This window comes from Vulpes lagopus, chromosome 2 (assembly GCF_018345385.1).
Source record: "Vulpes lagopus strain Blue_001 chromosome 2, ASM1834538v1, whole genome shotgun sequence".
In the NCBI taxonomy this organism is placed as follows: Eukaryota; Metazoa; Chordata; class Mammalia; order Carnivora; family Canidae; genus Vulpes; species Vulpes lagopus.
In genome coordinates this window covers 36,992,940-37,012,109 of record NC_054825.1, presented here as the reverse complement: position 1 = coordinate 37,012,109, position 19,170 = coordinate 36,992,940, and the positions used below count along the sequence as shown (strand labels likewise).

General features: G+C 40.5%; 2 protein-coding genes across 3 annotated transcripts in view; one reads left to right on the top strand and one right to left on the bottom strand.

The window, feature by feature from the left end:
* The first annotated feature begins 1,208 nt into the window (after positions 1–1,208).
* Positions 1,209–12,012, top strand: IFIT5 (interferon induced protein with tetratricopeptide repeats 5). Its single transcript, XM_041742477.1, has 2 exons — positions 1,209–1,529; positions 8,988–12,012. The coding sequence occupies exons 1-2, from the start codon at positions 1,525–1,527 to the stop codon at positions 10,429–10,431; spliced, it is 1,449 nt and encodes a 482-aa protein (XP_041598411.1). The 5' UTR covers positions 1,209–1,524; the 3' UTR covers positions 10,432–12,012.
* Positions 9,796–19,170, bottom strand: part of SLC16A12 (solute carrier family 16 member 12) — a 95,228-nt gene continuing 85,853 nt past the window's right edge. Inside the window, exon 7 of one of the 2 annotated variants that reach the window (XM_041742473.1) lies at positions 9,796–9,904. In XM_041742473.1, coding sequence (XP_041598407.1) covers positions 9,858–9,904 — 47 coding nt within the window. In that variant the 3' untranslated portion in view covers positions 9,796–9,857. The remainder of the gene's footprint in view (positions 9,905–19,170) is intronic. The other variant, XM_041742475.1, reaches the window with a different exon arrangement.

Here is a 19,170-nt window from a genome sequence, read left to right as displayed (position 1 = left end):
CACTGGAAATATTTTCAATTACTGGAGCACTATTAAATTTTTCTAAATCCTTAGTAAGAAGGAAACTCTGTGTTTATTTTTCTATCCATAATGAACCATTCAGTACCTTTTCTAAAATATGGCTTCCTGCTTCAGAAAGACATTACAGGGCAGCGCAGGGGGCTCAGGGGGGCTCAGCGGTTTAGCACCACCTTCAGCCCAGGGTGTGATCCTGGGGACCTGGGATCGAGTTCCACGTCAGGCTTCCTGCATGGAGCCTCCTTCTTCCCTCTGCCTGTGTCTCTGCCTCTGTGTGTGTGTGTGTCTCTCATGAATAAATAAATAAAATCTTAAAAAAAAAAAAAAGACATTACAATAGTCTTTAGGCCCACCACATTACCTCTCTGATCTCAATTCCTAGGACTTTCCCCTGCTCTTCCCACTGTAACCATACCATCCAGGGCAAGTGTGCTCCACCTTAGTGGGTTTGCACTTACTGTTTCCCATGCCTGGAACTTTCTTCCCTAGCTCCATGTCTGCAGTGCTCATTCCTTCACCCACTTCAGATCTTTGTTCAGTTGCCACTTTCTCGGTGAAACCAGCTATTACCAGCAGATTTATACTAGCAGGAAATACCCTGACTCCAAACCTCTCTTCGCTTTTTCTCCATAGCACCATTTGACATACAATGTTTCATTTGTTATTATTTTTATCTCCCATACTGGAAGATAACTCCTGGAGAGTAGGTCCTCTGTTTTCATCATTACTATATTGACAGTGCCTTGAGCAAGGTCTGGTTCTTAGCAGTTGTCCAATATAAGTTGTCGAACGAATGAATGATTGAATCCAAGGGGAACAAAAATTCGGGTTATCGGTATTTAGTATTTTCTGCTTGGATTCCCAAGCCCAATCCCGTGTTTGCTAGAGTCCTACTATGGTGAGTATGGTTGGTAAGGGCACAGAAGGCGAGCAGTCTCACACAATTGGGAGTAGAAATGTGTAAACTTCTTCGCAAAGCTGTTTGGCAACACCAATCAACTTTTAAAATGCAAGGGCTTCAGTTTCAGCTTAGGATGCAGAAAGCTGAAAAGAGCATCACTGTCACCCTTTACAACAAAAATAACAGCCTCCTTTTTAAAAAAAAATAAAATAAAGAAACGAGGTTGGGTGAGAGCCCAGGCCAAAGTCCTGAGGGCAAATTCCACACAGAAGCACCCGAAGCTCCGTAAGCGTCCGCCCCCCGCTTCTCGGCGGCCGGGGACCCACTCCGCTCCCGCAGAAGTTTCCGTTTCCTGGAGCAGGACTCCGCCTAGTCCGAGATGAGATTCACTTTCCAGTTTCCTTTTCCCGCTCGGGTCCTGCGTGTAACAAAGCCGACGTCTGGCCCCAGGCCTCGCGCCGCAGACGCCCCGCGGGAAGCGCGCGCCGCCCGCCCGCACTGGTCGCGCACGCGCACACGCCCGCCCGCCCGCCCGCCGCTCCGCAGGCCGGGATCGCAGTCCTGAGGAGAAAGCCCGAGGGGACCGCTCGGAGCGCGCAGCCACCATGAGGTGAGGCTTCCCGGCTTCTGCCCCCGACCGCGTCGGCCTTTGTTTCAAGCCCGTGTTTTTCTTTTGCCGTCGCCCGCGCAGTGCCGCGGCCCTTCAGGGGGCCGAGCCCCCCGCGCCCGCAGCGGGGCGTCGGGTTGGGGCGCTCGTCGAGGGCGCTGTCCCGGTCCGGGCGTTTGGGGCCGGGCCTGGCGGAGGGGGTGGCGGAGCGCGCGCTTCCCCGGAGCCGCATCCCTGCCGGGCGTCGGCGCTCGGCGGTCGGCGGTCGGGCCGGCGGATAGGGTGGGGGGTGCCGGCGACGCGCCCCGGGAGCCCACCCTCCCTGCCGCTCTTCTGGGAGGCGGCGAGCGTGCTTGGTTGGCCGCCGCCCCCGGGGGCCATTCCGGGCGGCCTCTACGTGGCACGGGCTTCCTGAGGCGCGTCGCCTGCCCCCCTCGCCGGGACCGCAGCTGCCGTTCCCCCGACGTGGGCCGACACGGTTCGGCCGCAGCCCTGCAGTTGTCACCTAGGTCGGCTACTGCCATTTTGCCTTTCAGATTCCTGGGTCTGAGTTCTTCCCTTCCTGTGAGCGGCCTTTGTACCGCGTTGAGATTCTCCTTATTCCGCCCAGTCCGCTACTTTAGGGGGTCTCCTTTACTGCCCTTGTGTGAGGGGGGCCTTTTTCTCACCCGCCTTGTGTCCCCAGAGACTGGCCCCCTGCCCTTTGCTGCTGGGTGAACCGTCCGCAGTTAGTAAGTTAAGGGATGAGAGGGTAAGGTCCCGGGCTCCTGAAGCAGGCGGCTCTTTCCTCTAAATCCTGTTCTGAACACCTATTAGTTGGGTGATCCAAAGCAAAGTTGCTTCAACTCTGAGTCTGTTGCTTATCTGTACAAATTAATGACCTCCAAGCCTTAGGACTGTGCTTAGTTGATTGCTTAGTGCTTAATATTTGCAAATGTTGTTTATTATTATTTTAAGTGAAAAAGAAATGTAATCCGGGCTTCACCTCTCACATTTGTAGGAAGTGCCTGAAAAAAGTGTGCCTGAAGAAAGGAGGAGGAAAGGGTAGGTGCACTGTATGTGTATGCAGATAGGCTGGAAGGGAGTGGACCCAACTTGGGGAGCTAACTGCCAAAAATACCAAAATTTTCTAAAGATAAATATTGCCTCTTCAGATACAGTAGCTTCTCTCTGCCAGCTTCCCAGAGACAGAGTTTAAAAATTAAGCAAAGTTTAAAAGGTAAAACTTCTCACAGCATCCAGTTGTGCATAAATTCCACAGAACCTGGGTAAGGCACACTATCCCCTTGAGATCTCACACCCACATTCATATTATTTAAGGCAGCCCTCATCATCATCCTTGAGCTGGGCTGGTATAAAAGTTCACAACAGAAGTAGATGTTCATTTCACTCTTTGAATGGGCAGATGTATGATAAGCCCATTTGCCATGGATCTGGACAGGCTTGCCCATGAGTTTGGTGCAGTTATACCAGAGAAAGGGACAGTCATACCAGATTTCCCAGTCAGGACCATGGGAAACAGTCCAAAACGTATTTTCAGAATCCAAACATGAAGGCACAGAGTATGCCAAGATATAAAGACAAGTGGGATAGGGAAGACTGAAATGGGAGAGAGTTGGGAGGCATTAGCAGGAGGTAAACAACTAGTAAGAATCCCCTAATCTGGAATCCAGTACTTTTTATGCTAAGCCTGGGTTAGGACATAGCAGAAACTGCCAGTATATGATTGTATTCATTCAACAAATGTTTATTTATTGAGCTTCTATTAACTATTATTCTAATAATGTTTATTTATTGAGCTTCTGTTAACAGAAGCTCAATAATAGATTCCAGGAACGCAGTGCTGGGGGCACAGTAGTGAAAAATACAAAATCAGAACAAGGTCCCAGTTCTTATGGGGCGTACATTTAAATGGGGGAAATAGATAAACAATAGATATTTGACTAAAACAATTCAGAAAGTGTTAAGAGCTACAAGGAAAATAAAATAATTAATGGGCTAAGAGAGTGACCTCGAATGGAAGGGTCTATTTTAAATATTTCTGCTATGAGTAGCCTGGGTAGAGAATATTGGACCTGAGTTACAGGAAAGAAACAGTCATGCAAAGATTTAGAAGCAGAATATTCCACGAGTAAAAACAACAGGTAGAAAAGTCCTTGAAACTTGATATGTTTGAGAAAGGAAAGTCAGTATGTCCAAAACACAGTGAATGAGAAGAGTAGAAGGAGAAAAGTTTGGACAGATAAGGCCAAGTTCTTTAGGAACTTGTAGGGCACAGCAAGGGCTAGGTTAATATCTAAGGGTGTTGGGAAGCCAGTGGGAGATTTTAAGCAGGAGACTGACATCATCTGGTTTACATTTTCAGAAGTATAGTAGGACTCCGAAGGGATCAAGAGTCAAAGCTGGGAGACCAGATTTTCACCCCAGCTCAAAGGAAAAGTAATTATGGTTTAGACTAGTAAAACAGCAGTAGAAATTGGAGGAAAGTGGATGGGAACTGGGTGGTAGAATTAACAGGACTTCCATTTGGATTGGATGAGAGGTTGAGAGAAGAGGAATCAGATTACTCCTGGATTTGTTGGCCTGTGGAATTAAGAGGTGCCAAAAAAGATTGAGGGAAGAACAGGCTCAAGGAATCCAGATTTCTGGATTGCATATGTTTATTTGAGATGCCAATTGACATTCTAGCTCTATTTCTCTACTTTCTTTTAGTAAAATTTCTTGAAAGAGTGGCCTCTATTCCCCATATCCACTTCTTTACCAAATATTATCCCCTCAACCCACTCCAGTACTGTTTTCATCCCTACCTTTCTAGTGAAACACCTATCATGGTCCTCCTCAGCTTTACTCCTGACAAAATAATAATCTCTGTCCTCAATTACTCAGTCTCTTAGAATCATTTTAGACATTGAATATTCATCTCTCTTAAACATTTTCTTCCTTAGGCTTTCATTGATACCCGGTTTCTTAATTTTCCAGCTCCCTCATTGTTGTGTTTTTTTGTTTGTTTTTTTGTTGTTGTTGTTGTTGTTGTTTTTGTTTTTGTTTTTTGCCTCCTTTCCTGGTCCTTCTAGTCTGCTTAACTTGGGAGTGTTTTACAGCTTAGTTGAAAACCCTCTTCTCGGTTTATGCTCAGTCATTATGTAATTTTATTCCAGATCTTGTGGTTTTAAAGTTCATCTGCATGTCAGTGACTCCTGATTTTATATCTTTAGTTCTAAATTCACTCCTTTTTTTAAAAAAAAAATTGTTTTTAATTTACTTATTCATGAAAGACACACACACACAGAGGCAGAGACATAGGCAGAGGGAGAAACAGACGCCCCATAAGGAACCTGATGCAGGACTCAGTCCTGGATTCTGGGATCACGCCAGTGCCAGTTCAACTGCTGAGCCACCCAGGCATCCCAACTTCACTCCTTTTTATCCTCAGTCGTTTATTCATTAATATCCAACTTCATACTTGGCATCTTCGCTTTAGACATCTCAAAATTAACATTTCCAAATAGTGTTCTTGATTTATCTACCATTTCCTGAAGTCGAACGCATAGGAATCATCCTGGGGTATTCCCTCTTATGGCCCTCTCCACACCCAATCCATCAGAAAGACCTGTCAGCTCTGTCTCATGTATAACCAATCCAGTCCTGACTAACCCTCCACTAGAACTATAGTGTAAACTTGTATCATCTCTCCTTGAATTTCCTCAACAGCTGCTTTTATGTCTCTTTCAGGGAAATGTCCTCTGGTCATGCTCTTTAAATTTTAACTACTTCTCAGACTCCCCTGCCAACTTCTCATTTTTTTTCTCTTTTCTGCTTTATTTTTTTCTTTATTACAATCTCACATACTATATATTTTTATTTATTTTTTGGTCTTTTTTTGACACACCGACTGCCCTATTAGAATATAAGCTACATGAAATCAGGGTGTTTTTTATGTTTTGTTCATTGGTGTATCCTTACACTTCGAATAGTACCCTCTACATTGTACGTCTCAGTAATTCTTGGTTGAATAGATAGCTTCCCTATCAGTTTCCCAGCCTCCTCCCTTGACCTTCCATTATCCATTCTCTTCACAGTAGACAGAGGGATTTCTTTTTAAAACCTATATCAAACATTATCATTTTCCTACTTAAAAAGTTTCCTTCAGTGGTTTCCTCAGTCGTTTATTCATTAATATCCAACTTCATACTTGGCATCTTCGCTTTAGACATCTCGAAATTTAGGGTAAAATTTATGTTCCTTATCATGGACTACCATACCTTGCATCATCTGTCCCTGCCTAGTACTACACCTCATCTTCTGCTATTCCTCTTTACTATGCTTCAGCCACACTTTTCTTCCTTCTGTCCCCTGAACACTTCTGTTTGTTCTCAGATCAAGGCCTTTGCACTCACTGGTCTCAGGGTTTCTCAGTCTCAATATTATTGACATTTTGGGCTGGATAATTCATTGTTGTTGGTACTGAGCTGTGCTTTGTAGGATATTTAGCAGCATCCCTGCCCTTACCCAGTAGGTGCTCATAGCATTCCTCTAGTGGTGACAACCAAAATTATCTCTAGACATACCAAATATACCCTAGGGGGCAAAAGCACCCTGGTTGAGAAGCAGTGGCTTAGATCATTCTGCCCTCAGATCTTTTATGATTGCCTCCATTTCATTGCTGAGCTCTTACTTCAAATTGTCCCTTTCTACAAAAGTTGATCCTTCATAATTATAACTAACGTACCCCTCCCCCTCCCATAACCGCCACTACCCTTAATCCCGTTATTCTGATTTTTTTTTCCTTCTTAACATTTACTACTATCTGGCATTATGTTGCCCATTTCTTTTCATATTGATTTGTTTACATATTTGTTTTGCCTCAACTCCTTTAGTTCTTTCCTCGCCCAGAATGGAATTGCCATGAAGAAAGAGCCATTTTCTAACTTGTCCACTACAACTATAGTATTACCTAGCATATGCCATGGCATATATTACATGAGGTGCTCAATGAATATTTTGGTTTTTAAAAAAATTTTTTTTAAATTTATTTATGATAGTCACACAGAGAGAGAGAGAGAGGCAGAGACAGAGGCAGAGGGAGAAGCAGGCTCCATGCACCGGGAGCCCGACGTGGGATTCGATCCCGGGTCTCCAGGATCGCGCCCTGGGCCAAAGGCAGGGGCTAAACCGCTGCGCCACCCAGGGTTCCCCTCAATGAATATTTTGATGGCACTGTTACATAGTTCTATAAACATTTATATGACTATATATTTATATTTTACATACAAGGGGGGGGGTGTTCGGTATGCACCAGAAAGGGAAATAAATACACATTCATACACACATGCCCTGTATACTGTTCATCCCACAATTAGGGCATTTTCCTCTTTTTGAGAAGCCTTAAGGAATTTTTTTTTCTGTACGTTCCTTAATTATGGTTAATCGTAGACTGAGAAAGCCTTTTTAAAAATATTGTATTTATTTATTTGAGAGAGAGAACACAAGAGAGAGAACACAGGCAACATGGGGGGGCAGAGGGGGAGGGAGAAGCAGGCTCCCCACTGAGCAGGGAGCCAAACTCAGGGCTCAATTCTCTGACCCTGGGATCATGACCTGAGCCAAGAACAGACACTTAACTGACTGAGCCACCCAGGTGCTCCTAAGAATGTCTTCTTGAGTGCCATGCTATTGCTATTGGCAAAACAAATAAATAAAACCAAGAATGTTAATTAGGATTTTGTCAGTTGCAGACAGTAGAAACCTAATTTAGAGTGGCTTAAGGTGTGTGTGTGGGGGTAATTTCCTTAAGTAAATAGAAGGGGCAGGGGTGGACAGGGTGATCCAGGCAAGACTGTTTAGTCACTGTCATGAGCAGTTTATCTTCCTAAGCTCTGCTTTCCTCTATATTAGATTCTTTCTCAGGCAGGGTGACTCTTGCCAACTTTGGAAAGATGGCCACCAGCAAACCCAAGCTTATAGAACCTTTGGAAGGAAGAGAGATAGTTCCATCAAAGTCCCATTTCAACAAAAATATATTTTATTTTAATTTTTATTCATTATTTATGATAGAGAGAGAGAGAGAGAGGCGGAGACACAGGCAGAGGGAGAAGCAGGCTTCATGCACCGGGAGCCCGACATGGGATTCGATCCCAGGTCTCCAGGATCGCGCCCTGGGCCAAAGGCAGGCACTAAACCGCTGTGCCACCCAGGGATCCCAACAAAAATATATTTTAATTGGACTATCTCTGAATAAATCACTGGGACCAGGGAATGGCCAGAATATCATGTGCCTTCCCAGACTAAACAGTAGACAGTCCATTTCAGATTACATAGACTAAGAGTAGAGGGAGAAGATGTTCCAGAAATGGAAACCAAAAGAAAGGATCCTCACCAGGTAAAAACCACGGATGTCCACTGCACTGGACTATGTACACTTCCTGGGTCACTTCCATGGAACTTTATGCTGAATTATAATTGTTTACTTAAAAGCTCTGCATAAGCAGGGCTGTGTCTTGTTCACAGTTACATACCCAGGGTTATTTAGAAGATCTTGCACATAAAAGGGCCTCAGTAATGAATAAACATTTCCTTGTCCTTCCTTCCTCCTTTATCTTTGTAGATTCAGAGGTAGTGTTTCCATTGTGCCCTGCAGAGATTATACTGTGCCTTGCACAAAGGGAGCTCAACAAATATTTGTGAAGTGAATTTTAAGAGCAATGTTAAGGTAATAATAAGTATAGTTGCCCACAACCCCAGAGGTTGAAAAGATGTGGCACTTATATCGAATCTAATAAGCTTACTTAATTTCCTTGTGCCTTTCCCCCATCTTTCTGGAAATCTGTTACTCTCCTTTTACCTATCTCAAACTTATGCTTCTCCCCATCTCTTAGTATACCAGTTACTATCCTTTTCTGTCCTTTTTCTCTCTATGGAGTTTCCTTCTCCTCTTTCCTCCTTTCTTTTCCTTCATCCCTCTCTCCTTCCCTTTCTTTCTCCTCTGCAAAAATGACATTGGTGTGGCTTCTGTGTCTCCTTTAGTGTACTCTTTTTCTTATTTCTCACCTCTTCTTCTCCCCCTTCCTACTCATAATATAGGAATGGAATTTTTATATTAAGCATTGACTGTATATATTTACTATTCTTAATTTTCAAGTTAAGTAAATAAAACATTTAAAATTCCCTTCAGTAAAAATTGAAGGCACTGGTGAGCTAAAGACTGCCAAAAGGAAATAGATTCCTGCGACATAGAAAACCCTGTCATCTCTTCAGAACTGCTTTTGCAGTACATAATGAGAATATTTCTGGAATTTAATTCTACACCAAGGAAGCCTATATAAAGATACAGGGGACTAGTGTTTGAACTGTAAGATCAAATAAAAGGTAGAATTGTTGTTAAGCAAAAAACAGTATTTAAGGTTTAAAGATTGATTATTTCCTTCATTTCTTCAAAATTAACGGGAATTTTGTCTTTCACAGTGAAATTCCTAAGGAATCCTTGAAGGCCATTCTGTTGGAGTTAGAATGTCACTTTACGTGGAATTTACTTAAGGAAGACATTGATCTGTTTGATGTGGAAGATACAATTGGGCAACAGCTTGAATTTCTTACCACAAAATCCAGACTCACTCTTTATAACCTATTGGCCTATGTGAAACACCTAAAAGGCCAAAATAAAGATGCTCTAAAGTGCCTGGAACACGCAGAAGAAATAATCCGGCGAGAACACTCAGACAAAGAGGAAATACGAAGTTTGGTCACTTGGGGAAATTATGCCTGGGTATATTATCACATGGACCAGCTCAAAGAATCTCAGAAGTATATAGACAAGATAGGGAATGTTTGCAAGAAGTTGTCCAGTCCTTCTAACTACAAGTTGGAGCGTCCTGAGATTGACTGTGAAAAAGGGTGGGCACTCTTGAAATTTGGAGGAAAGTATTACCAAAAGGCTAAAGCGGCTTTTGAGAAGGCTTTGGAAGTGGAACCCGACAATCCAGAATTTAACATTGGCTATGCCATCACAGTGTATCGGCTGGATGATTCTGACAGAGAGGGGTCTATAAAGAGCTTTTCCCTGGGCCCTCTGAGGAAAGCTGTTACCCTGAACCCAGATAACTCCTACATTAAAGTTTTTCTGGCACTAAAGCTTCAAGATGTACATGCAGAAGCTGAAGGGGAAAGGTATATTGAAGAAATCCTGGACCAGATATCAGCCCAACCATATGTCCTTCGTTATGCAGCCAAGTTCTACAGGAGAAAAAATTCCTGGGACAAAGCTCTGGAACTTTTGAAAAAGGCCTTGGAAGTGACACCAACCTCTTCTTTTCTGCATCACCAGATGGGACTTTGCTATAGGGCACAAATGATCCAAATCAAGAAGGCCACACGCAACAGACCTAAAGGAAAGGATAAAATGAAAGTTGATGAGCTGATTACATCTGCCATATTTCATTTCAGAGCAGCTGTGGAAAGAGACTCTATGTTTGCATTTGCCTACACGGATCTGGCCAACATGTATGCTGAGGGAGGCCAGTATAGCAATGCTGAAGACGTTTTCCAGAAAGCCCTTCGTCTGGAGAACATAACTGATGATCACAAACATCAGATCCACTATCACTATGGCCGCTTTCAGGAATTTCACCGAAAATCAGAAAGTACTGCTATCCACCATTATTTAGAAGCCTTAAAGGTCAAAGACCGGTCATCCCTACGCACCAAATTGGCAAGTGCTCTGAAGAAACTGGCTATCAAGAGACTTGGTCACAATGCTTCAGATGTGCAGAGTTTAAGTGCCCTAGGGTTTGTTTATAAGCTGGAAGGAGAAAAGAGGCAAGCTGCTGAATACTATGAGAGGGCCCAAAAGGTAGATCCAGAAAATGCAGAATTCCTTACTGCTCTCTGTGAGCTTCGACTTTCTGTTTAAATACATACTCTAGGAAACTAGTTCTAAGTTTTTCTCTCCATTTTGGGTCATTATATTTTTTTTATTTTAATCCGTTGTTCATTACAGAGCCATTTTTTTTTAATGGTTATATACCAAGCATCATGCTAAATATTTTATATATATGCAATGATGAATCTTTTGCTGTTTTCTTTTTTCTTAATTAATATAACCCATTAAGAAACAGAAACCTTTCAGCTATTGTAACTTTTAAAAATGGTATGGCCATTATGACTTTATACTCTTTATCTGTACTATTTATAATAATTTTCTATTAAATTGTTAAATTTCCCATATTACACAGTGAGTATAATTCTGCATAAACCTTTGACACCTAGGTCAAGAAAATCTTTCAGGAATGCAAAATCCTATTAGTTAAGCCCTTAACTAGGTAGCTTGCAAAACATGGGCCCTTCCAGTTATAGATGTTCTGACTTAGATGAGAATTTAACCATCAACCTGATAGTAACCTAAAGAATCCACTTTGTTGAAAGAAAAAAGTTCTTAACAATAAAAAGCTTGTCATCTGTGGTGACTTCAAAAAAGGGAGGAAAAAAACGCATAGGAAAAAAAAAAGATTTCTTCAAATACAGAATTTAAGCGACCCATGAGAAATCACAAGTATCTCTCAAAATGTTCATTAAATAGCTAGAAATAGTTATGAGGGGAAAAAAAGAATAATGGAAAATCATGTAAGTTTCTCTGGTTTTTTTAAAACAGGAAGAATGAACCTGAACTAATCTAGATGAAATCAATTTTATTCCTTCCCATTAAAATTCCAGTATTTTTAGGTTAAAATCATTGAGATAGAAAGCAGGTCAATTGAGAAATTGGGAGAAATGATAAACAAATGGATAATAGAGATGTTCCTAACCTACATCCTAGATTACCAAAATTTCCATGGTTTGGTTTCAGGCCTGGACTGGATCATTCTCATACTCCCAATTTCTGGCCTTTGGTTAACTGTTTTAGTATTCCAGAGTTACTTCTGTAAAGCTTTTTCTTTTGTCTAAGATTTTCAGAATGACATGTTTTCCGATAGATCCTACAGGAATAGTTAAGCCCTACTTTCAGTATTAATACCATCTTGGAAGGGTCACTGTTTAAGGGCTCTTATCCCAGGGGACATTTTTAAATGGGATGTTGCTAAAAATAGCTTCTCTAATGTGGTTTCTTTGATTATAGACTACACAATTATATTTACCACCACAGTATTAGTGGAAATGTGTGCCATGTGCTTTAATTCTCTATACCTCTAATGTAGCTCTTAAAACTACTGTATACATGTTTTATGTGTTTTTTTACTTCTTGTTACTAAAAAAAATTTTTTTCTATTATTATTATAAAAGTAATGAATTCTCATTGTAAAACTTCAAACATAACAGATGCATATGAGTTTAAAGGCAAAAGGGAACCCCCTTGCCCTTCCCTAATTCTACACCCCCATGGTAACCTGTTAACAATTTAATTTGTATCCTTCCAGATATTTTTTCTATGCATAATCAAACATACATGGATACTGCAATGTATTTCATAAATTAAATGTTTTAAAAGTTTGCTTTACTTAAGTCCCTGCTGTTTTTGTTTATTTTACTCATTTCATTGTTTATTCGAGAAGGAAGAATGAGGAAAGGAATGATACTTAAGTATTTCAGAAATTCAGGACTGAAGTCCTAACTGATCAGTATAAGCATTTGTCACATTTTGTAGCAAATATTTTATTTTGCAGCAAGTCACCTTCCTCCATTGGGATTAATGTTCTAATTGACGTTATGTTCCCAAGTAGGGAAGGCACACACAATATAATACAGTTATGATATCAAAACAACAATACAACTATAAGCCTCTATTTAGATATTTAGTCTTTAAAGTTTATTAAGTGACTTTAAAATTCACTAGATATTATACCAATATATAAGAAGTCATAAATACCAAGAAAGTATAAAATCAGCATATGAAAAATATAACTATAAAATACTGAACTAAAATTAGTATATTTATAATAACTTTAAATTTTGTCACTAATTGCGCTTGCCTTCCTAAAATTTAAAAATATTTAGAGGGATCCCTGGGTGGCGCAGCGGTTTGGCGCCTGCCTTTGGCCCAGGGCGCGATCCTGGAGACCCGGGATCGAATCCCACATCGGGCTCCCGGTGCATGGAGCCTGCTTCTCCCTCTGCCTGTGTCTCTGCCTCTCTCCTTCTCTCTGTATGACTATCATAAATAAATTTAAAAAAAATATTTAGAGATAATTTCATAGTCTTGGATTTAAAAAAAAGACCTCAGAGTTCACTCACCTTTATCAATTAACCATCAAAACTTAGAGCTTGAATTATCTTCATAAGTGATATTTTCATCTTCAGGTAGTCCTTATTCTTAGAAATTTGTTCCTTCAACTTAACTGAAGACTTCTAGCCTAAAGTTTAAATATTTTGAGCTGTCTTTAGGGACCTCGAAGATCTTATCCTTTATAGATGTGATATCAGGATATCAGAACTCATAGTTTCAAATGGCAGAAAACCCAGCTCAAACTGACCTAAGCAAAAATGAGAATGTAACGGCTGTTGCAATTTAATAGTCTAGAGGCAGTACTACTTTCAGATAAATTTGAAGGGATAAGTGAGTCACCAAATATATATAACATGGCTATTGTAAATCAAGTAATACTGACTAGCCAAAAACCAAATGTTTACTATACATGTCTTAAAAGTGTTTGAAGACAATCACTCTATGTCCCCTAAGAATTCAAGTTAAATATGCCATTTTCTTTAAACCTATCCCCATCTCCATCATAATTAACTTTAGTTCTCTCCAAATTATGTTTATCCTTTGCTAGTGGTTTGTGCTAAGAGGTTAATTTAATAATACCCAAAGTAAGGTTTTAGGAAGATGGTAGAATGACCTTTTCTTTTTTCTATAAATTATACTTCAATTAAGCCAAAATAAAAATCTCTCCTTGGTAACTACCCATGTGTTGGTTTTTCCACACATGCCTTTTAAGGGATGTTTTTCACATCCTGTACCTGAACATTTGGCTTTTGAAAGTGTTTTATGTCACTTGGTGGCATTCAGCACCTCAATTCAGATAACCTATACCTCTTAAAGAAGTTGAGAAAAAGTTTGTATATAAAATGCTAATCACTACAAATAACAGATAATGGAAAACCGAAGTTATCTTTATAATAGTAACAAATAAATATAATAGTAACAAATAAATATTTATAATAGTAACAAATAACAAATAGTAACAAATAAATAAATACAATAGTAACAAACAAATAAATAGTTTTCAAGCAAGACCTAATCTTGTTTAAGCAGTGTGACCAAGACATACTCTACTCAGCTGTGATCAAATTGCACTATTCTAAGAAAGCTCCATCTTTGTGATATGCCACATGTATGGCTGCCACATGTACTCTGTCACAATGCAGTAGAAAAGCATGTGTCTGCTCCCCCAGGGACCTAAGAAGTCCAAGTTTGCTGTCTGATAGGACTGTCGTAGAGTACGTGCCATTCTCAAATCAGTCATCATGGCCAGGGAGGAAGTTATCATGCTCTTTAGTTAGGCCTGAGGCACATAGCTGCCCCTGAAAGTGAGGAATAGGAAGAAAATGGACTTCCCTGGAAGCATATGGATTACAAGGTGCAGGGGTGAAATTTTCAAGAAAATTGGTATTGGATACTGACAGCCCAAACACCAAGGGTATATAGATTCAAATTAATACCTTTTTCCCCTACTCCATATAGTTCCCTGTAGCAAGTAAAATACTTCAAAAAAGAGCTAGAGTCCTTCTTAACATTGAAGCCCCTGGTAAACTTTCTTGAGATTTCAGGTGCTGTGTCTTCTTAATCTGGTTCTCTTACTCCTCTTTATTCCTTCAGATATGTTTTCCACTTTAGCATCATAGAGGGCAGACTCGTAAGGGGATGGTGTATGGCAGACAGAAGAAGGGAAGTAGTCATACATTGTAGTGATGACTACCAATTGTAATTCAGACAGCTTCAGAAAGTAAAACAACCAGAAGCATTATGACCTGTGAATGTGTTTGAAGTACCAAAGATGACAACTGAAATTATATCTGTAAAGCTGAGCAATTCCCGATAAAGCCATCATCACCTTATTCACCAGCTGCTGTGAGGTCTCCAGGCCTTGAACAGGACTAGTGCAAATTCAAGGTGACAAAGGGAGAGGATAAAATTAGGTAGGCATGGAAAGATCTGGACATTGAAGGACTAAATCAGATTACCCATGTGATCAGCCTATATATATAATACATACATATATATGTATTTCATGATGGCAAAGACCCATGTAAAAATACTGCTTTGCATTTCCGTATATTAGGCACTTTAGTATGTCACTTTAACTATCTCAACACTGCAAATGAATAGAGACAGGCTCAGAGAGGTTAAGTAACATTTTGAAGATCATATAGCTACTAAGTGGTAGGACTAAGATTTAAAACCAGATCTGAAAAAAAAATAAATAAAAAAAAAAAATAAAACCAGATCTGAAAAAATTAATTAATTAAAAATTAAAAAATTAAAAAAAATAAAATCAGATCTGACCTAATTTATGGTCCACTTTGTATCAGTGTTTCACAACCCTAACTCTCAGAGTCACTGGTTAAGCTCTTTAAAACTCAAATTCCCAGGTCCCACCACATACCAACTAAACCAGAACCTCTAGGGGTGAGGTCTGGAAATTTACATATTTATAAAGCAACCAAAGTGATTCTGAGGTTTAGCCAGGTAGGGAAATGACTGTTACAGCCTCTAATACTATTGGTGGGTGGCCTTGTTCTATATCGTATGCATGCCATTTGCAAGTAGAAATCCTAAGGAAAGCTGTATATATGTTAGGTAAAGGTTAACAGTCCAAATTTAGGCACACAATTCTCAATCTGTTATGTGCAAGCTCTCCAAATAAAGAGGTTAGGGGAGATAACAAGGAATATAATAAGTTTGACATTTGCCACCTAATTCATAAAACTCACATTCAGGGACCATTTGGACAATGAATCATTGAAAAGATTATTTGTTTCAATAACTTCTTTTTGAAAACCAGCAGAGAAGAGCTGCCTCATACACAACAAGTCTTTGGGAAACATGGCCTACTACGACACTTATCAGATTTTAATGTACATGCAAATCATTTGGGAATCTCATTAACAGGTAGATTCTGATTCTGTGGATTTCACAGAGGGCCTGAGATTCTGCACTTTAAGCAAGGTCCCAGCAACATCATAATGTTGCTATTTTTCAGGTAAGAGTCTACATCATTCATTGCTCCTCAAGTTTGACTACACATTGGAATCACTTGAGAAGTAAAAAAACAAAACACTGGTGTCTGGATTCCATTTCAGAGGCTGACTAAACTGGCATTACAATTTTGTAAAAAGATTTTATTTATTTATTTATTTATTCATTCATTCATCATTCATTCATTCATTCATTTAAGTGAGAGAGACAGCCTGAGCAGGGGGAGGGGTAGAGGAAGAAGGATAAGCAGACTCCACTTGGACCCAACTCCAGGATGAGATCATGACACAAGCCAAAGTCAGATGCTTACCCTGCTGAGCCACCTAATCACCCAGCATTATGGTTTTTTTTTTAAATTTTTTTTATTTATTTATGATAGTCACACAGAGAGAAAGAGAGAGGCAGAGACATAGGCAGAAGGAGAAGCAGGCTCCATGCACTGGGAGCCCGACGTGGGATTCGATCCTGGGTCTCCAGGATCATGCCCTGGGCCAAAGGCAGGTGCTAAACTGCTGTGCCACCCAGGGATCCCAGCATTATGGTTTTTAAGTTCCCTAGGTGAAACTATTGTGCTGCAAAGTTTGAAAGCCAACCTTAACAATTGACCCAAAATCTGTAAAATGGGTCCAAATCATAGTAGTTATATAAACTCATCATTTGGCCTGACAAAGTCCAGGACATCAGGCCTGAGTTTATTTCTTGGCCTATTAGACAAACCAAAAAAACATACCCATGTATGTGTGTATATATATGTGTGTGTGTGTGTGTGTGTGTGTGTGTGTGTGTGTGTGTGTGTGTGTATGTATATATATTCAGGGAAGTGGTTGTAATTGCCCTTTAGGTAATCTGTCTCTTCAAGAAAATAGAAGAGCCTTTTTCAACGGATGGCAGGTGCTCTTGGAAGCTATTTTGTTCACTAAAGCTATACTGCCAGTCTCACAAAAGTTGAGATTAAACCCTTTCCACAAATGAATCAGCTGGCAAGAAAACTGGCTTCAGAGTAATGGAGCTTTTAAACATTTTCTAACCTCTCTGGGTGCAGAGCTGATCTTAGCAGTTGATCATATGCTATCTGCTTGACTTTCAAGGACAATATAAACAGTCAGTATTCTTTCCTAGAAGTCCAAGATGGAAATTACCTCAGTTCAAGAAAAACTTCATAGATCCACAGAACTTTAGAACCAGGAGGACCCTGCTCTAACCAAATATATCAATAAAAAAGTTGAGCCCCACATTGATAACATCACTTAAGATCTACCATCTTTTTGGACTATAATTTCTTCTCCCTGCTCCTAGTTCAACAGCACTCTTCACTGTTTGACAGTTTCTACCTGTAATCAATAACATTTGTCATATCAATTAACCTTTGACAGTTTGGCCATGATGTGACTGTGCCTAAATGACATCAACCACAACACAAGGCCCAAGGGTGGTTCTTTTATGGAATGTATTTATTGTTGAGGTTAAAGAACATGACAGAAATATAAAACACATTAAAATGCTTTTGTATTATTGGTGGATTATAAGAAATGAGAATCTTTTTGGCCTTGACAATCAGAATAGTCTCCTTTGAGTAGTTCAGGAACAACACTATAACCCTAGCGTGATGGCCATGAGAAGCACCTCTCAGATCTCCAGCTACAAGGATTATACTGGCTGAAGGTCCTATCTGCTATATGCTGACATCTATCATTGCATTTGCATTGAGGCCACCCTTCCCAGCATGGCAGGGATACCAACTCAGGCCCTAACCTGAGAGATGCACAACTCCTCTGACAGGCAATCTAGGCTCAAGGATTCCCCATCAGCCTTGCTAAATTTTATTTAAAACTATACCGTACTCTGGGGCACCTGACGGCTTAGTCAGTAGAACATGTGGCTCCATCTCAGGGTCATGAATTTGAGACTCATGTTGGGTTATAAAGATTACTTAAAAATAAAAACTTAAGGGATCCTTGGGTGGCTCAGCGGTTTAGCGCCTGCCATAGGCCCAGGGCATGATCCTGGAGACCTGGGATCGAGTCCCACATCGGGCTCCCTGCGTGGAGCCTGCTTCTCCCTCTGCCATCTGTAGGTACTGGTGACACATGAATAGCCATAGCTAACTTCTACACAGGATACCCTATGTACCAGGTGCTGTTCTAAGTACATTACATGTATTAAACGTATAAAGTCCTCACCAAATCCCTATAGATAAGCATTTTTATTCTTTCCTTTGCATATGAATAAACTGAAATTTGGAGAAATTAAGTAAGCCCAGGATCACATAGCTAAGAAGAGGTGGAAAGGGGATCCAAACCCTAGATGTCTGATACTTAACCACTTTTGATATAGTCTTAAAATTTGGAATAATGAATGAGATAGGACCAATCTTTTTTTTTTTTTTTTTTTTTTTAATTAAAGGACCAATCTTTATAGAGACTTTATAGAGACTGTAGGAGAATGCTACAGAGGATCACAAGCTCAGGCATTCTACAATCATAGGTCCCCCAACACTGTTTTACATAGAGTCCCAAAACTCCCTGGAAGGCATTATGAAAAAGATCTAGTTGTCCTCATTAGCTACCTTTGATCCTGGGATTAAAAGCTGCTCTGAGGGATCCCTGGGTGGTGCAGCGGTTTGGCGCCTGCCTTTGCCCCAGGGCGCGATCCTGGAGACGTGGGATTCGTCGGGCTCCCGGTGCATGGAGCCTGCTTCTCCCTCTGCCTGTGTCTCTGCCTCTCTCTCTCTCTCTCTCTCTCTCTCTCTGTGTGTGACTATCATAAATAAATAAAAATTAAAAAAAAAAAAAAAAGCTGCTCTGAAACCCCTGGAGAAAATGGCCTAAGAAACCAAGGAACTCAATTTAAAGGAGAGGCTTGTCTTGAGTTGGATATTGGAAAGCAGAGATTTGGAATAAATTCCCCAGAAAAGGAAGTAAACCTACTTTGGAAAGCTAAAGAACCAGTAAACAATTAGAAGCCAAGACACGCAGTCGTTTGTCCTAGGGAGGAAGGCTATGTCTCTCACAACAAAGGGAATCACAGCCTCCTCCCAGTGTGGAAAGCCCCAGGAGAAGGCAAGGGAGAAAAGTGCTGTAACAATATAACAGCCAGAGGTAGGCTAGGACCACCTGCCTTTTAAGACAGTCTGGGCTTGCCTAGAGCCTCTAAGGTGTGGACTTTGGAAAGTGGCTGTGAGCTCTAATTCCACTGGACGTTAATTTAGTGTTGGAGTAGCTTCACCTCTCTTCACATGCTTTCTCTTTTCCATATCACATTAACTCCAGCAACCTTATGCTTCAATCTCATCAAAACAAGCAAACAACAACAAACATAAAAACCAAAACAAACACAAAAAATTAAAACCATTTGCAGATCATTTGTATATAAAAACCCTTTACTGAGGTTTCTTTCTTTCTTTTTTTTTTTTTTTTAAAGATTTTATTTATTCATGAGAGACACACAGAGAGAGAGGCA